Source organism: Agrilus planipennis, unplaced genomic scaffold (genome assembly GCF_000699045.2).
Source record: "Agrilus planipennis isolate EAB-ADULT unplaced genomic scaffold, Apla_2.0 scaffold312, whole genome shotgun sequence".
NCBI classification, from domain to species: Eukaryota; Metazoa; Arthropoda; class Insecta; order Coleoptera; family Buprestidae; genus Agrilus; species Agrilus planipennis.
Window position 1 is genome coordinate 180,627 of NW_020438997.1, and position 18,176 is coordinate 198,802.

The 18,176-nt window shown below is 35.0% G+C and overlaps 1 protein-coding gene across 1 annotated transcript in view; it reads right to left on the minus strand.

Moving 5' to 3' along the window:
• LOC108742464 overlaps window positions 1-16,608 on the minus strand; it is a 26,051-nt gene extending 9,443 nt beyond the window's left edge. Inside the window, exons 1-3 of the mRNA XM_018477692.2 lie at window positions 16,499-16,608; window positions 16,270-16,442; window positions 16,176-16,207 (exon numbers count right to left, since the gene is read on the minus strand). Coding sequence (XP_018333194.1) covers window positions 16,176-16,207; window positions 16,270-16,442; window positions 16,499-16,519 — 226 coding nt within the window. The 5' untranslated portion in view covers window positions 16,520-16,608. The remainder of the gene's footprint in view (window positions 1-16,175; window positions 16,208-16,269; window positions 16,443-16,498) is intronic.
• Between the last annotated feature and the right edge of the window lie 1,568 nt (window positions 16,609-18,176).

Below are 18,176 nucleotides of genomic sequence, written 5' to 3' on the forward strand. Positions count from 1 at the left end.
TATAAGACGGACTTAAATTGTTTATAGAAGAACCGGACGAAATAGGATTACAATTTATTTCATAATTGTCTTGTTCGCAAATATTGCTTCATGCCATGTCAGACTGTGGTTCGAAGTTAGTAACGGTGTTTCATATTCACATGATGGTGAAATATGATTTTGATTATTTATATTGTCACGACGGTTTGGCAATGGCGAGTAGGTAAAACAATTGGTTGGCAGAAATTTACTACAAAGGAAATAAATTATTTTATTTAAACAGATAAAAAACTAAACAAAATCCTTCAATATATAAATCTTATACTCTTAATACTAAATCTTACGCTGTTAATAGGGCAGAGCGGGGTCACTTGATCCGGATTTTGTTCAAATCAGCGTATGGTCTATTCAAAAGAAAAAATAAGAAAAGAGTTATTCTTAAATCAGTCGTTTTTTATTTCACCGCATATTGAGATCAAAAAATCCGTTGTTTTCTATACTAAATTTACCTTATAACTTTACCTTTACCTCATATGACTCATTAGACCCCACCGTCGGGGTCTATTGAACCACCCAACAGGGTGACTTGAGCCAATGGGTTTTACAAACCTTTGCACATTAAAATATATGAAACATAGCAACAAAAACATAATAAAACTTCTGAGATTCCTCATAGAAACAAAAACAAACTTAAATAATACTTGTAATTAAAAAAAAGTAACTTCATTAGTTTAGTTACCATCACAGTTCATGCAGACATAAACTGCACTGATACTAGAAGTACATTTAATGTGAGCCCAATATCGGCAACTAGTCCACTGTACCCACTCTTCTCCTGAGAGACTGCCTGAATAGGACTCAGCGTACTCTGAAGGAAGGTGTGTTTTCTTTACATTTTCTTTTTATTCTTCTTATTGACCTTTTTATTAATTTTCTTAACAAAGTGATACTCTTCATCAGACTCTGAGGAACTTTTAAAAATTGCTTTCTTCACTGCTTTTTTCTTGGACTTTTCTATCTTCTTGATTAAATATTAGGGGTCACTTGAATATAGCTCATTCGACCCCAAGTATTTTGGCTCAAATGACCCCTTCTCCGAATTACATTTAATATGTGAAATAACTAACAATCAATTGAAAATAACTTATTTTTGAAACTTAAACCATTAACAGTAATCATATTGAAATCAAAATACACTTACTTGATGGCCGTATGATAAAATTTATAATTGTTAAACCAAAATTCAGTGGAACTATGTTTTTTACTTTTAGTGCCTAATTTGCAACATTATGCATTCACAACCAAAATAAATGCCGGCCGGCGACTAAAGCAATGACGGCGTGGGTTTCTCATCCCCCACTCGTAGATATCATGCAGCCTGTATGTAATACTACAGGTGGCGCACTAGACCCCGCGGCTCAACAGACCCCGCTCTACCCTACTTCACCTCAACGGCACATTTAAAGCAATTCAACACAATTACTACTTTGTACTTTACACTTACGCACATTAGAAGTACTACAAACATGTAAAATACAACAATTTGTCTTTTCTGAAAAAATCGCAAAGAAATAGCCGCAGAGTAATCTATAAAATAACCTAACATAAAAAAGGAAACCTAATCATATGTATATTTTCCCAAGATTGTGTACTTCTTCAATAAATGTACTAATACAAGCTTTTTATGAAAGAAAAAAGTTATTTTCCAAAAAGGGAGCAACTTTTAGTTAACAGCAGCTGTCAAAATGAACTGTCAACTGTGACGTGTAATCTACAAATATTAATTTGCAAAAAGAAGCGTTAAAAGGGCCTTCCCCCGGATCTCTTCATTTAAGTTTTTCATAAATGGACCATTTTAAGTCATTTCCAGCAAAAAAAGTTGCATTTTCGAAAAAGACGCGATTCGGAAGTTTTTTCTTTTACAGAATTTGTAAGAATTGTAAACAAATAAACCTTATTGTTTTTTATATAAAGCTACAGATAACTTTCTTTATCAAAATATCATGATTAGATACTTATTCCTTTGTATTATTGACAGGTACCTTTTGAAACTGTGGTGAATAAATTAAATAATTGTCAACTCTGGACTCCGTCATTTCAAAACCAAAGAATCCAAACCAAGTCAATTAACAACAATAAGACACCTGTTTAGTATTCATGTAGTTATTCGTATCTAGTTATAATCATTGTCTAGTAGTTTTGAGTAGGTAGCAGTTTTAACATAAAAATTGCACTTCCTTATAATTAGCAAAATTTTTCGTACTTGTTGTGTTCCTAGATGCAAATCGAACTATAATAGAACATTGCACTGAACCAAAATATAAAATAAAAATGACGATTCTTCGAGGTAATTAATAAATACTTATTGGGAAGTTAGTTCCCAAGATAATATTATCCTTACATCCAGTAACTCTGCACTTTTCTCATTCCATAAACAATCTAAGTACTTTATGGGTCTATGTCGTTTCTTTATTTACCATCAGTAATGTGTAATAGCTAAAATATTAAGTGTAATAAAGGTTCCCGTGAAAAACCAAACCAAATAAATTTATAAAAATTGTGTTTTTAACACTCCGTTAGTCGCGATGGAACTCTAAAATACATATCACTCATTAATCGTGATTATTAGTGCGTGCGTTGTGTGATCATATTGACACTCCTACTATTTTCCTAGTTCATATTAAGAAAAGCTATTAGTGGCATTGCAAATTTTGTACAATAATCCACGGTGCGTGCAACAGCACCTGTAAGACACCATGCCAATTAATTTGTAAGTTTTATTTATTTTATTTCTTTTATTTTTTTCTGCTAAACTTAGATCATAATTGTTGTAGTAAAAAAGTATTTCCGCTATGCTAATGTTTGTAAATTGATTGTTATAGGAAAAATATGGCGGCAAAATGAGTTAGATGTAAATAATCGGGATGATATTGTAGAAATACACAAAATTTTATATGATGATGAAGACAATATTAACGGCTTTAGAGCGAGTATATCCAGTGACACACATGGTTGGAGAGTGCCATTATATGATCTAGAAGAAGAAGATGCTGATGCGGATGCGGATACAGATGCGTCGGAAGAAGTTGAAATGCGAGAGGAAGACCCAGATACAAAACAAAGTGACTTCTCATAATAAAGAGAGTTCAGATGAAGAAGAAAATCAAGACTTTTTTATTTATAAGAGGATGAAGAATGGAAAAGTAATTAAATCAATGTCTTGGAAAAAGCTCCCTTTACTAGTCTAAGGAACTCTAAGAAACACAACGTGCTAGGAAAATAAAGACCATTTTGAATCCGTGGATATATTTATTCAACAATGACATGCTAAATGTGATTGAAGTATTTACAAATCAAATATTGAAAGCACACGGGGCAATTATTCTCGTGCAAGAGATGCACCACCAACTGGCAAAACCAAATTGAAAGCCTTTATTGGTCTCTTATATCTTATTGATTTTTACAAGGGAGGGCGGATGAACCTATATGTATTAGTAAAAATAAACAGATTAAGCAGGTAATTAACTAGAACTCACGATGTCGGTTTACCGTAACTGTCCTAAATTAAAACAAGAATGCGAAAACATACACTATTGCTTTTTAAATATTGGCATTCTCCAAGATAATTAATAAATACTTACTAGGAGGTTTATATCCAACATGAGGTTTGCAATTTGCAAATATGAGCTAACAACAATTTAAATACTGGGTCTTCCGTAAAGCTAGAATGGTCTCCCGCGTTCCTCTATTTCTTCTAAACCCAAATTGATCTTCCCCTAGTAGTTCTTCCACCCTTTTTTCTTTCCTCTTCTGTACAATTCTAGTTAAGATTTTTGACGCATGAGAAGTTAGGGTAATTGTTATAAATGTCTCGCACCTATCCGCGGCTCTCTTTTTAAGTATGGTTACTACCACGTTGCGCCAATAATCCTCTGGAACTTTCCCCGTCTCGTAAATGTGACTAACTAGCTTAAACATACGATCTCTAATCTCTTGCCCTGCCTGTTTTAGAATTTCCCCTTATATCCCATGTATATCTAGCGGCTTATAATTCCTTAAGTTTTTTAATGCTAAATCGAACTTCTCTCTCATTATGGGATAACCTAGCTCATCTATCTCCACACTATCTTCCTTCTCTAATATATCTCCTAACTCATGGCTTGCGTACTGGTTTTCTAAATATTCTTTCCACCTATCTGCCTTTTCTGCATTTTCTATCAAAATAACCCCTGCCTCGTTTCTTATATTATTACTACTGTACCCTACATCTATGAAATTCCTTTTAATAATATTATACGTCTCATTGGTTTTACCTACTTCAAAATTTTTCTTCTACTTCTTTACACATCCTATCAATCCACTGTTCCTTAGCCACCCTACACTTCCTAGTTTTTTCTCACTTTATAGCCTTATATTTTTTTGCCCGTTTTCATCTGTCCCGTTTTTGTAATTCCGCCTTTCTTCTCTTAATCCGAAAATCTCATATTTATCCAGGGTTTCCTACTTTCGTTTTGTTTAAGACCTAGTATATCTGTAGTTGCTAACTTTAAGCACGTTTTATTGCAGTTCCATTCTGTCTCTATGTCCCTGTCATTCGTTTTTAGTATTTCGTCTGTACTTTTACCTAGCCCATCACACGTTTCCTTACATTTTACCTTTTCAAAATCAAGACGTTTCCTGCCTTCCTTCTTTTTTAAAATTTTCAATTTAAGATTGGTATTCATAACTACTAAGTCATAATCGCTATCTATATCTGCTCCTGAATAACTCCTACAATCCTTCATTTGATTTTGAAATCTAACTGTAATCTAACTGGCATCTCCCTAAATCAGCTGGCATCTTCCACCTATAGCGCCTCTTAGCGTGATGGATATAAATAAAGTGTTCGCGACGGTTAAGTTATGTTTATGGCAAAATTCTATCAATCTATCTCCCCTTTCATTTCTATTCCCTAATTCAAAAGAACCTGCTATTGCACCGACTCTCCACTTATTACTGCGTCGAAGTCTCCTACAGCTATTAGGTTTTTCTGCCCTTTCACTAAACTTAACACGTCTTCCACATCTGCATAAACCGCTTCCAGTCGCCATCACTGGAAGATGATGTAGGCATGTAGATCTGCACTAATACCATTTTTACCGGCTTCGAGATTAATTTAACCAGCACAATTCTATCGCTTTTTTGTAAATAACTTTCAACACTACGTTTTACTTTCCTACGCATTACAATTCTTACCCCCGAATTACTTTTCTCCGATCCTGTATGTGTTACTCTAAAGTCTCCACTCCAGAAGCCCCAGCTTCGGGCCAACGGACTTCACTCATACCTACTATATCTGATTCTAATCTATCCGTCTCTACTTTTAAATTTTCTAATTCCCTACTTCCACTCTCTGACTCGTGAAATATTGCATCTACCCCTATTGCTCTTATTGATGGCACCCCCCGAGGTAGTCTCCGCCCGGACATCCGAATGTTTAGTTTACGTCCGGAGTGCTTTACCCCAGAGGACGCCATCATTCAATATATAACGTATGTTTTACTCGGGATCATAATGTGGTGGTTTTCCGTTGCCTTCTTCATCGCAGTATTGAGCATCAGAGTGCCATACCGATCCTCGTAGTTTGTACAAGAGTTTCGTCAATGTCCCTTCGGATCAGATAGATGGATATATATGTATTTGTAATACGTATAGTTTTATGTTAGAATCCACAAGAATATTTTGATAGCGTAACATTTTTCAAACACAGAGTCTATTTTGTTGAATTTTATTGACCTTCAGGTACTTTATCGGACCCCTCGTATCAAAATATCTGTGCTGGTTACTCATTACTAGCTTGGTACAGCCTATTCATTCTTTCTCCCTTGAGGAGGTCTTTTGTGTATTTAAGATAGTTTGCAGTTGTACAGAAGCTACTCCAGACTCGACCTTCGAAGCCAACGGACCATTCCAGCAGCGACGAACCAGTCTACCAGCCTCGCAGCCGACATATATATATATATATATATATATATATGTTCAAAAACCGAACGCTTTAGGTTTAATTTTTTTTAATTTTTTAGTTTTAACAGCAGTAACCCAGCCGTTCAGTAGATAAGAGTAGACTATTGTTTTATTTTAACCTTTAACTAACTTACAGTTCTTTGGGACGGAGTGTGCAGTCCCTCTGAACTTACACACCACCACCCGACTTACCGTAACCTAACTTTCTTCTCTATTCCGTATACGAGCACGGCTAAAACAAGACTAGTTTCAACCCAGTGCGTTAACCATTCTACCAATGCCTACCCCCAAGGGCCCCGCACTCTTGGAGGGACTTTCCCTTGAGGAAGCCTCCTTCCCAAGTTCACTCTAAACCAAGGTCACCTTTTGTTTCTACTGACGGCTTTACGAAGACGGGAAGCGTCGCAACAAACGCCGAAGGCGAACATCCTTCCTATCATCGTCTTTGTGAACGTCCACTGACACTTAGTAGGAAACGAGGCAATCGAGCCAAGGCTCAGCTCCCAACCCATTGTTATTCGCCAAAAGTCCCTTTGGTCAAAAATTCGTGGAGCTATGGACAACCACGGTATTACCGCCCGTCGGACAATTAACACCCAAGACTCGATCCGTCCGTGGACGAATTTTGTCGCCTATCGTCGTACCTCGTCAAATCCAAGGTTGAGTTCTCAACCAACCAACTTCAACAAGGCAGAGACATTCATGTCGTTATCCGAGGAGTCTTCGAAGTCATCTCCACAGACGATATACTGTCTGAAATTGTTAATAAAAGTTTCGCTATCAGGGCCCCGAAAATCTTCCGCCATCACCGTTAACAACTACCGCATCAAATGAAGTTGCCTTGTCGTCGTCTTCGGCAGAATACTGATATGCAAAAAACACATCCTTGCCACCCGTGCCAAAGCCCAACCCGCCTTTATCTCCCTCAAACCCCTCTTCTAAAACAGCTCCATCTCCCAACAAACAAAATCCGTGCGTTCAACGCAATTATCAGAAGCATTTGCTCCTACGCCATCCCAATTTAGGGTTGTGCCGATTCTCACCGCCTACAAATTCTTCAAGGCACTTACATGCAAATTCTTTGTTCCGCACTCAACTATCCCTGGTTCATCATAAACTCCAAAATTCTGAATTAAACTGGTCTACCTTCATTCCCAGAAGCCGCAGTTAGGTTCGTGGCTCCGGGCCTCAGTGTCAGGTTATCCAAACCCATTCATCTCGACGCTTTCCGACTTCGCCTCTAAACCAAACGACCGTTTCAGAAGGCCCTGCCACCTTCTACTCTAAGCTGTTTCCCTTCCGCTCATTTCGCTTTTTTAGCGCGAGTGTCCACCTATCTCATGCGAGGTGAGCCACCGATTCCTATTTCATTCCCCTTTCCGTCCACCATCGCTGAGCTTGCATACAACCTATGACTTTATAATTCGTCGTATGCAAGCTCAGCGATGATGTGACCCATAATTTTATCGAATATTTCGGGGGGAGGGAGGGAGATAATTGTTTCCCACCTTAATCTAACTTATTTACATTTTGTTAAGGTGTACTTTCTCACGAAAATATCACATTCTACATTTCCTACAATGTCACTAAATACAACTACACATTTTCATTATGTAGGGCAGAGCGGGGTCGTTTGATCCGGATTTTGTTCTAATTAGAGTAAGGTCTATTCAAAGAAAAAATAAGAAAAGACTTATTATTATATTATATAAAAAATCCGTTGTTTACTATACTAAATTTACCTTATAATTAAGAAAGTCATATGGCTAATTAGACCCCACAGATGGGGTCTATTGAACCACCCAACGGGGTGACTTGAGCCAATGGGTTTTACAAACCTTTGCACATTAAAACATATGAAACATACCAACAAAAACATAATAAAATTTCTCATAGAAACAAAAACAAACTTAAATAAACTTCTAATTAAAAAAAAGTAACTTCATTAGTTTAGTTACCATCACAGTTCATGCAGACATAAACTGCACTGATACTAGAAGTACATTTAATGTGAGCCCAATATCGGCAACTAGTCCACTGTACCCACTCTTCTCCTGAGAGACTGCCTGAATAGGACTCAGCGTACTCTGAAGGAAGGTGTGTTTTCTTTACATTTTCTTTTTATTCTTCTTATTGACCTTTTTATTAATTTTCTTAACAAAGTGATACTCTTCATCAGACTCTGAGGAACTTTTAAAAATTGCTTTCTTCACTGCTTTTTTTTGGACTTTTGTATCTTCTTGATAGTTTTAGTTTTTCTTTCACATTGTTCTAAAGCAAGCGCATCTTTCTCGGGAGTGTCTGTCTTTTTTTTCTTAGTGTTTGTTGCTTTCTGGGGCCTGCTTTCGGTAATAATCTCACAGACTGGCGAAAATGAAATATAGTCTCTAGATGCCAAAAGCCCGTGCCGATTGAGAATGCGGTCTTTTCCTTGTCGGCAGCATCTAAAGCAACTTGCCAGTATCCGCTCTTCAAGTCGAGTGTGAAAAACATTTTCGAACCAGAAAGCATATCCATGTGTCATCAATCCGTGGTAGTGCGCTGTACCCATTCTCTTGGGAGACTGTCTGAATAGGACTCAGCGCACATTAGACAAAAATAATCATCCCTTTCGGGGTCTGAAGAAAGTTGTGTTTTCTTTACATATTTAATATGTTAAATAACTAAAAATTAATTGAAAATAATTTATTCCTGAAACATAAACCATTAACAGTAATCATATTGAAATCAAAATACACTTACTTGATGGCCGTATGATAAAATTTATAATTGTTAAACCAAAATTCAGTGGAACTATGTTTTTTACTTTTAGTGCCTAATTTGCAACATTATGCATTCACAACCAAAATAAATGCCGGCCGGCGACTAAAGCAATGACGGCGTGGGTTTCTCATCCCCCACTCGTAGATATCATGCAGCCTGTATGTAATACTACAGGTGGCGCACTAGACCCCGCGGCTCAACAGACCCCGCTCTACCCTACTTCACCTCAACGGCACATTTAAAGCAATTCAACACAATTACTACTTTGTACTTTACACTTACGCACATTAGAAGTACTACAAACATGTAAAATACAACAATTTGTCTTTTCTGAAAAAATCGCAAAGAAATAGCCGCAGAGTAATCTATAAAATAACCTAACATAAAAAAGGAAACCTAATCATATGTATATTTTCCCAAGATTGTGTACTTCTTCAATAAATGTACTAATACAAGCTTTTTATGAAAGAAAAAAGTTATTTTCCAAAAAGGGAGCAACTTTTAGTTAACAGCAGCTGTCAAAATGAACTGTCAACTGTGACGTGTAATCTACAAATATTAATTTGCAAAAAGAAGCGTTAAAAGGGCCTTCCCCCGGATCTCTTCATTTAAGTTTTTCATAAATGGACCATTTTAAGTCATTTCCAGCAAAAAAAGTTGCATTTTCGAAAAAGACGCGATTCGGAAGTTTTTTCTTTTACAGAATTTGTAAGAATTGTAAACAAATAAACCTTATTGTTTTTTATATAAAGCTACAGATAACTTTCTTTATCAAAATATCATGATTAGATACTTATTCCTTTGTATTATTGACAGGTACCTTTTGAAACTGTGGTGAATAAATTAAATAATTGTCAACTCTGGACTCCGTCATTTCAAAACCAAAGAATCCAAACCAAGTCAATTAACAACAATAAGACACCTGTTTAGTATTCATGTAGTTATTCGTATCTAGTTATAATCATTGTCTAGTAGTTTTGAGTAGGTAGCAGTTTTAACATAAAAATTGCACTTCCTTATAATTAGCAAAATTTTTCGTACTTGTTGTGTTCCTAGATGCAAATCGAACTATAATAGAACATTGCACTGAACCAAAATATAAAATAAAAATGACGCACCAAAATACGTTCACACAATGACGTTACAAAGCACTTTCTAATTCGGTATACACAATCATGCTATCGCAATTTTACCTGTTTAAATTTTATAGGTAAACCGCCAGAACAATTTTTCTAATACAATTTGTATGAGCTATGATTAAATACAGGCCAGGTAAAACTCAATTAAATAAGCTAAAACTGGGAGAAGCCTTTACCTAATGAGTGCATACAACATGAGTACAAGCAACTGATTAACGTCTTCTTATGATGAATAATTAGGTCGTTGTTGTCAGAGAACCCTGGCCTTGATAGTCTAGGTGGTATTGATTCAGTCCGAAGATATTTTATTTACCACGTAGTCCGCCTCCGAACACTACCCGCGCACGGAGTTTAAAGCAAATGATACCTGTGCTCCGGCCGATAACCGGTCGCTTCAATGCGTCATTCGCTTTTTGGAGTTTGCTGCGTGTGTATGACAGATTTCCTCGGTTATAGGTTCAGGTAAACGACTTTTAAGACGTTATTAATCTAAGGTACAAAATATAAATTAAAGCGATTATATCAAAACTGTACTCAGTAAGAACTGGCTTTCCTATATTTGCTTCATTTGAATCTTATATTTAACATCGATAGGCTGGCGGCTGGTATCCCGTTGTTTTTGTTTGTGTTGTGACTGTGACAAAAAAAAGAGTCAGTCACTTTGACTAAAGATTCTAATCAGGAGGAGGTTTTGGTCATCACTGAGTGTGATGGTGAAGAGCTCTCCAAAGATAGACCCAACATTATTGGAGCTGATCTAGCAACACCCATAACTCCTGCTTTTAAGCTCCACGAAGCTCTGAATTCCCGATGGTCACATATTCTGACGCAAGGTCTTCCTAAGGAGGATGAGTGGTCAACACTAAGAGATAAACATATTGCATCCTGAAAATTGCAAATTATTTCTACTCCCGAAATTGAATCCGGATGAGCCATCTTGTCAGCTTCTCATTTCACTAAAGATTCCATTTACTACGATTATCAATTAGTCATTGAAAGCGCTCTGACTGCCCTAGGAAAAGAGGACACAGTTCTCCAAAAACCATAAAAGAAAAAAATTATCTCCCCAGACAGACTCAGACTGTGTATGTGTGTGTGTGTCCTCAAGTTTTAGCCTGTCTTGTTCTTTTTCAATTTTCTCTGCTTCTGCCCATATGTCGCTGTTATTGTCCATAAGTTGATTATAGTGGTCAGTTGTCCATTTCTTTTCTAATTAAAGTAATTCCTCCTCTCTAACTTCCACATTTCTGCTATTGGCCCTTTTCCCTTTTCACCTTTTCTTTTTTCTGTATTTAACTATATCTTGTCTTCTATTTTTAAGCATTCTTTAAGTAGATTACTTCCCTCTTTTCTAATTTTATTTTCATTTTTTTTCGCTCTGTTTTTTGTCTTATTTGCCATCTTTCCTTTGTTTGTTTCTAATTTTAGTAGGTAGATTGGTGTTGTTTGATCAAACCTCAGGATCCATTTTATCTATTTGTTTTATACTCCTTCGATTACTTTGTGTTCTGATCATCCCCATATTTCCGCTCCAAACATAAGTATACTTTCTACCAGTACTTCGAACAGATACATGTTCTTTTCCCAACTTTCCTTGAAAGTCCTTTCAGATATACCTCATACTTTCCCTAAGACTGCAGTTGCCTTTTTATAAAGTTTCTTATTTGCTCTTCGTCTACATTGTTCTTCTCTGTATGAAGTAACCTATATAACTGTGCATTTTAACTTCTTCAATTTATTTTCCTTCCCATGTAAATATTATCTTTTTCGTTCTTCCACCACCTTTTCTGCCTCTCATTATTTTCGATTTGTCCCTGTTTATCCCCTCTTCATTGTTCGCCATCAATACTATATCATCCTCGTAAGATACTGTCCATACTTTTTCTTTCCCATGACTACTCCTCCCATTTGAATTTTCCTCATTGTATTTTCTAGATTCGCAGAAGCTAGGTTGAAAAGTGCTATACTCAAGGGACATACTTGTCTCACCCCCTTCATCGTGTTAAGCTTTTAAGAAATTTCTTTATTGATTCTTATTTAAATGATGTTGCTTCATGTATCTCTCCTATTCTTTTCCTTAACTTCATATTTATTCCTTTTTCTTCCATTATACTCCATATTTTCTTTCTGTCAAAAGCTGCCTGCCCAAAGAATGGCCGTCTCTACTATGTATATTGCATCCAGTGTCCGTCTCCCTTTTCTATAGCCTATTTGTGTATCATCTATCTTTTCTTCCATTTCTGCCTCGAGCCGAGCTTTTAGTGTCTCCGCGTATATTTTATATCCAGGGTCCATAAGTGTTATTCCTCTATAATTTTTTGCCTCGTCTTTATTGTCGTTTTTGTATATTGGTGTCACAATGTTCGTCCTCTAATCTTCTGACAATTTTGCATTTCCTTTTTATATGTCATTTATTATCCCATGTAGATCCTCTATAACCTCATCTAATCCGTAAATCCATGCTTCATTTGGTATTTTATCTTCTCCTGCTGCTTTCTTTTTTTTATCTTTTTAATTACTTTTTAATTTCTTCTCTACTTATTTCGCCTTCTTCTTTCTCTTGTTTTCTTTTTCAATTTTTATATTTCCAATGCATTATTCTTCTACGTCTGTTGCGTTCATGTGAATCTTAAAGTGCTCCACCCGTTCCGACATTTTTATTTTTTCACTTACTTTCTCACTTCTACACCTTTGATTGTTTATTAGTTTCCAGAATTTTTTGCCGGTTTTATCTTTTCTAGCTTCCAACTATTTTCTTATTTCTTGTTCTTCCTTCTTTCTTTCAATTAACAGTCTGCATTTTTTTCTCATCATGTAGAAAACTTATATGTTACCTTAAAAACGTATAACAAAATTTGTCGACAATTTTATACTCTAAAATTTCGTTCTGGATCATTTCAAAGATTTAGATCCTAACCCGGTTCTTGAATCCAGTATCAAGATCGACAAAACTCGACTGAAGTCCGAAACAAATATCTGTATCTAAATGAGAGCCGAGAACTACTGGTACATCATGGTTATTACGTAGATTACAGCCGGTTATTTATTTTCATTTCAAGTATAAAGCGACATACTAGAACCAAATATACACCCAGCCAAAAATACGAGTACATCAATTAACAATAAAGTAAAATTAAAAGTAGCCTGCCTTGTTGCGGTAACCGTTTTTACTGCTGAGGTTATAAAATGTAATTTTTAATATTTAATTGATTTATTTTTATATACATGAAGATTTCGTTTTGTGCTATATCGTCGGTTCCACTCCTCACTCGCCGCAAATATCGACCTGGCTATGCAAAAGAGTTTAAGAAAGAAAAATCCTCAGTATTTATTCCTACTTTTCAAATGCTTAATGTTATAATTCGACATTGTATTTCATTTTACGTGAAAACAGTGCCCAAAATAAAATTACAAAATCTGTAATGATTTAAAATACGCTGCAAGACGCCATTTCTCAACATACAATTCACAAGAAAAGGACATACAAATAATGTCGCGCAGACGAGTCCCGAAGCTATCGTTGAGAAGCGAAAACATAAACCGTTCGTCATAGTGGTTCGTCGCATCACTGATTTCATTGCAGATAAGTACATATTACTATTGACCCGACTAAGATCCGTGATCCGTCATTCAAAATTTTTGGAACTGGTTCATTTCATTCTTTTTAAAGATCCAAATCAGTGAACCGGATCAGATCTGAATAATAAGTGCAAATGTCATTGAAACAACAGGAGGCGAGATATTAGCGAAAAATCTATTTTACGATTATTAGTGATCTTTGATCTTGAATATCTTAAAAAGTGGACACGAGATGTTAATGTGACTTTTGGTACAACATTTAGAATGCCAAAATAAAGGTTCATACAAGAGTATAGCTTATTATATCTCATTGTGAGGTGAAACCACTAATATGAGTGGACTAATAATTTTTAAGGTTTAACGGCCGGCGTATATTAGTATTAATTATTTTAAAAACAATGCTTCGTAATTTCCCCTTCGCAAGTTTCATCGAAATTATATTCGTTTTACATTCTTCATTATGATGTTTTGCTGTGGAGCATAAAATTTTGTTTTTGAAATATTTTGTTATTTCTTTCCAACGATTTCTTTAACGGTGACTTGACTGAAAGTGAATCGTGACTGATAATTTCATTAGTCACAACGCCGCGGTTAGCACCACCAAACGTCTAAATAGCAAAATATCACGCACTGCGCCAGAAGTGTCCAGAGAAAAATCTGGAACCAGGACAAAAAGCAATCAACTATTGGGAGAGTAAACTCGCCAACAATAAGCACGCTGGGACGGATGTGGCGAACATTTCACATGCATGTCATTCACTGTATGTTTTTGTTGGCATACAACATTGATCAAGGCACATGATACGAATGTAAACCAATCTAATAAGGAACATTAAGTTCCCGGCGACTAATTCATGTTATTTATAAGGAATGTTTAAAAACTGAAATTTTTAGATACGGTCGAAAAACATTGATTCTCCATACTATGTACCCGAAATTATCGCAACCCAGGAATTCAAAGATCATTTTCTCGAAAGATACGTGGACCAAAGCAGGACTATTGGTAAAACTTCCATGTCACGGCTTTTTAAAAAATGTAACTTTTTCTTGTTGGAAATGGTTTAAAATGATCTAATCATGAAAAACTTACATGAAATAATTGGGGAGAAAGTGTTTTGAGAAGTTTTTATTGAAAATAAACATTTTTATGTTACACTTCACAGTTGACAGATCATATTGATAGTTGCGGTTAACTAAAAGCAGTCGTCTGTTTCGAAAACAACTTTTTTCTTTTAGAAATTAGTATATTTGTGAAAAGCGCAGAAGAAAAAATAGGAGAAGGTGTTTTAAACAATTTTCTTTGTAAATAAATAATTTATAGTCATATAACCTATGCGAATTTCAGTTACTTATCATAGATAACAGTCACTACACAGCCGTTTTTGACTTCGCCTCTACAGTATATATCGCTTTCGCTTAATAACTGATATCTGCTGAACGGTCCTTTATACAATATAAATATACACAAACTGTTCCCATTTTAGGAAGATACGGTACAATGTATGAATATAAAATAGGGGAAGGGGGGCAGTGTTGCATATCTTAATCTAACCTACTCAACTAAACGTAACACAACACAAACCAACTTAACTTAGGCTAGGTTAAGGTATGCAACGGTGCCCCTCTTCCCCTATTTTAAATACATACGTTGTACCTGTACTTTCCTAGAATGGGAACAATTTGTATCTATTTATATTTTATAAACAACCGTTGAGCGGAGATTACTTTTTAAGCGAATGTTATCTATGATAAGTGAATGTGAAATTCCCATAGAACAAACAGAATTGCTCAAAACCCCAACGCCAAAACTGAAGGGACTGAAGTAAACTGAAGTGTCGTGTTTTGGCGTTGGGGTTTTGAGCTATTCTGTTTGTTCTACAACAACCGCCAAAGTTTTTCCAATCTTCATATGAAATTCCCATAGGTTATACACCTTTAAAATATTTATTTATTAACTAACTCCAGCTAAATTAGTTCTACAGGAGTTTAACCGTTAACGGTAACTGCCAAAATGAACTGCTAACTGTGAAGTGTAATCTAAAAATGTTTATTTTCAATAAAAACTGCTTGAAACTTTTTCCCCCCGATTATTTCATTTAAGTTTTTCATGATTAGGTGATTTTAAGTAATTTCCAACTAGAAAAAGTTACATTTTCGAAAAAGCCGTGATACGGAAGTTTTACCGGCCTTTTGATCTTCTTATTTGAAAGCAACCCTTAGCTACTTCTTATTGTTTCAAAATATTATTGTTATCGATGAATTTTGAGTCATTGTTTACAATATGGACGTATTGTCAGAGAGGGAGAAAATAGATACAGGAGGTGGAAATGACCTAGGATAGAGGAGAAAAATTGAATAGTAAAGAGAATCAACGTATGCTAAATTAACCCTAACCTATGCGAAACAAACATGGCAAAGCATTTTATTGTAGTGATTAATATTCGGTTTTTCATCTCTACCTCAGGCCCTTTTACCTTTTGGATTCACCTAAAAGCAATCCTTTTAATGTTGTTCATGGTCATCCCCACCCCTCCACCCTTTCTCTCTCCTCCAACCACGTATCCTATATTGTAAACAATTACCGCATGTTGCACTTTATATTCGTATTTATGGTAATAGTTTAATGCGTAATGAAAAGAAAAATATTTTGATGATCAGCCTTTCCGGCACAGTTGTTTTCGTTACATATATTAAAATGACTCAGGTACTTACTCGGTGTTGTAGTTAAATTTTCCAATATACATCTGAAAATACAACTTATTGTTATCTTGAAGTATTTGATGTTTGTTAACGACGTAAGACTTACGGATCACTCGGTTTTGATTCATCACAATAATAATCGGTAGGACAAATTACTTCTGGACCCAGTTTCCAATCTAACAAACCAGAAATTTTCCAGCATATTTTAAATGAATTGTAACTTTCGCAACAAATATCATTGAATGCCCAAATATTGCCAAAAAATGTTCCCAAAAGTACCTTAAATACATTTATAAATTCATCATTTCTTTTATATGTATACTTCTTATTCTTACAAAATAGTTTAATTGTAACATCACTATTCTTGATAATTACTATTTTAGCGAAAATGTTATGACAAAAACTGTATCCAGAGTTAATATAAAGAAACTAAAGCATGTACATAAATAATTAATTTAGGCTACTCATTAAATTAAACATTTAAATGCTTTATCTCTCTTGATAACCGTCATAGTTTTATGATTTCAAAACATTTCAAAGAAAATACAAGAATTTACTTATTTCAACTAATTGTAGTAACTATTTATTTTTCACATTTGCTTATACGTAATATATAAAGACAATTGGTGTTATATTAATCTGCTACACTTAAGATTAAGTTATCATTTTGGTTTTACTAACAACATTTTTAATTTATCACCATGTAGATTATAGTTAGATTTGATTAATCAACCTAAACCAACAAAACCTTTTCTGTAATTTTTATGAATGTTATAAATGTGCTCTTTAAAGAATGTTTTTATCGTTGTTCCACTATGTCCTAATTATAGATAGTTCCACATGAATCGCAAAGCATATGATAGATACTTCTTTTTACACTTACCCCTTTTTTAAATTTATTGTTTACTGTAGATGATTTTTTTAATGTCTTATTATTAATTCTGTATACGAATAACTTAAACTTCCTTCACCTTTTTTTTTTTATTTAAAGGAAGCATTATTAATAAACATTATGTAAACAATAATTTCAGTTTTGTGTTCTTTTCAAGACTACTATTGTACAATAGCCCCCATACTATATTTTGTTTTCTATCATTATCGAAGCTTTTTATTAGTAGTAAGCCTTCTAGTGGTGTACAAAAATGAATTTACTAATTACTAATCTGAACAAGCAATTAAACATAACATGTGTTGTTGTTGGATCACAAAAATAGAGTTAAGTTCCAGGGAGGTATCAAGCGTATTTATATGACACATGAATGACATGCATGTCTGTTAAGGAAACAAGAAAATTTCTCTCATTCTAGAAGAATTCCGCCCATCTGGGCAAAATAAACCAACGTAAATGTATAAGCTTTTTATTTTATATAAACAGCTTGATTATTCTAACACCCTCTCTAAAATTTTACATTGTAACTATAATTACAATAATATAGTAATTATTCGTTAAATCATATTAACAAGGTTACTCTTATTTTCAAGTCCTAACTTCGTTCTTAAATATAAACATCTTGGTTTTGGTAATATTTTGCGGGTATGTAAGCGGTTTGTTCATTGCTTCTTATATATTCTTCATTAATTTCATTTTCGTTATCATAAGCATTACGGACAAAATGATATTTAACGTCAGTGTGTTTAGTTCACTGATAAAGCTCAGAGTTTTTAATTGACGATAATGAATTCGTATTATCAACCCAGGGTATAATTTAATTTTTGATCTGATATTCATTGATATTTTCTTACGCCAAATTATTTGTTTAGCTGCTGGTGCTGCATTGCATACACCAGAGCCGGGCAAACTCGGATCTTTTGACTCCCGAGTGCTCCTCAAGGTTAACCAAGTAGCTCCTCATTGATCCTGCGAGGGCAAACTCGGCTCTTTTGACTCCCGAGTGCTCCTCAAGGTTAACCAAGTAGCTCCTCATTCATCCTGCGAGTGCGAGTGAGATGATTCTTTCCTTTTCTTATCCCTTCCATTTCGTAGATGAGTCCCCTCTTCCATAGCCAAACCCA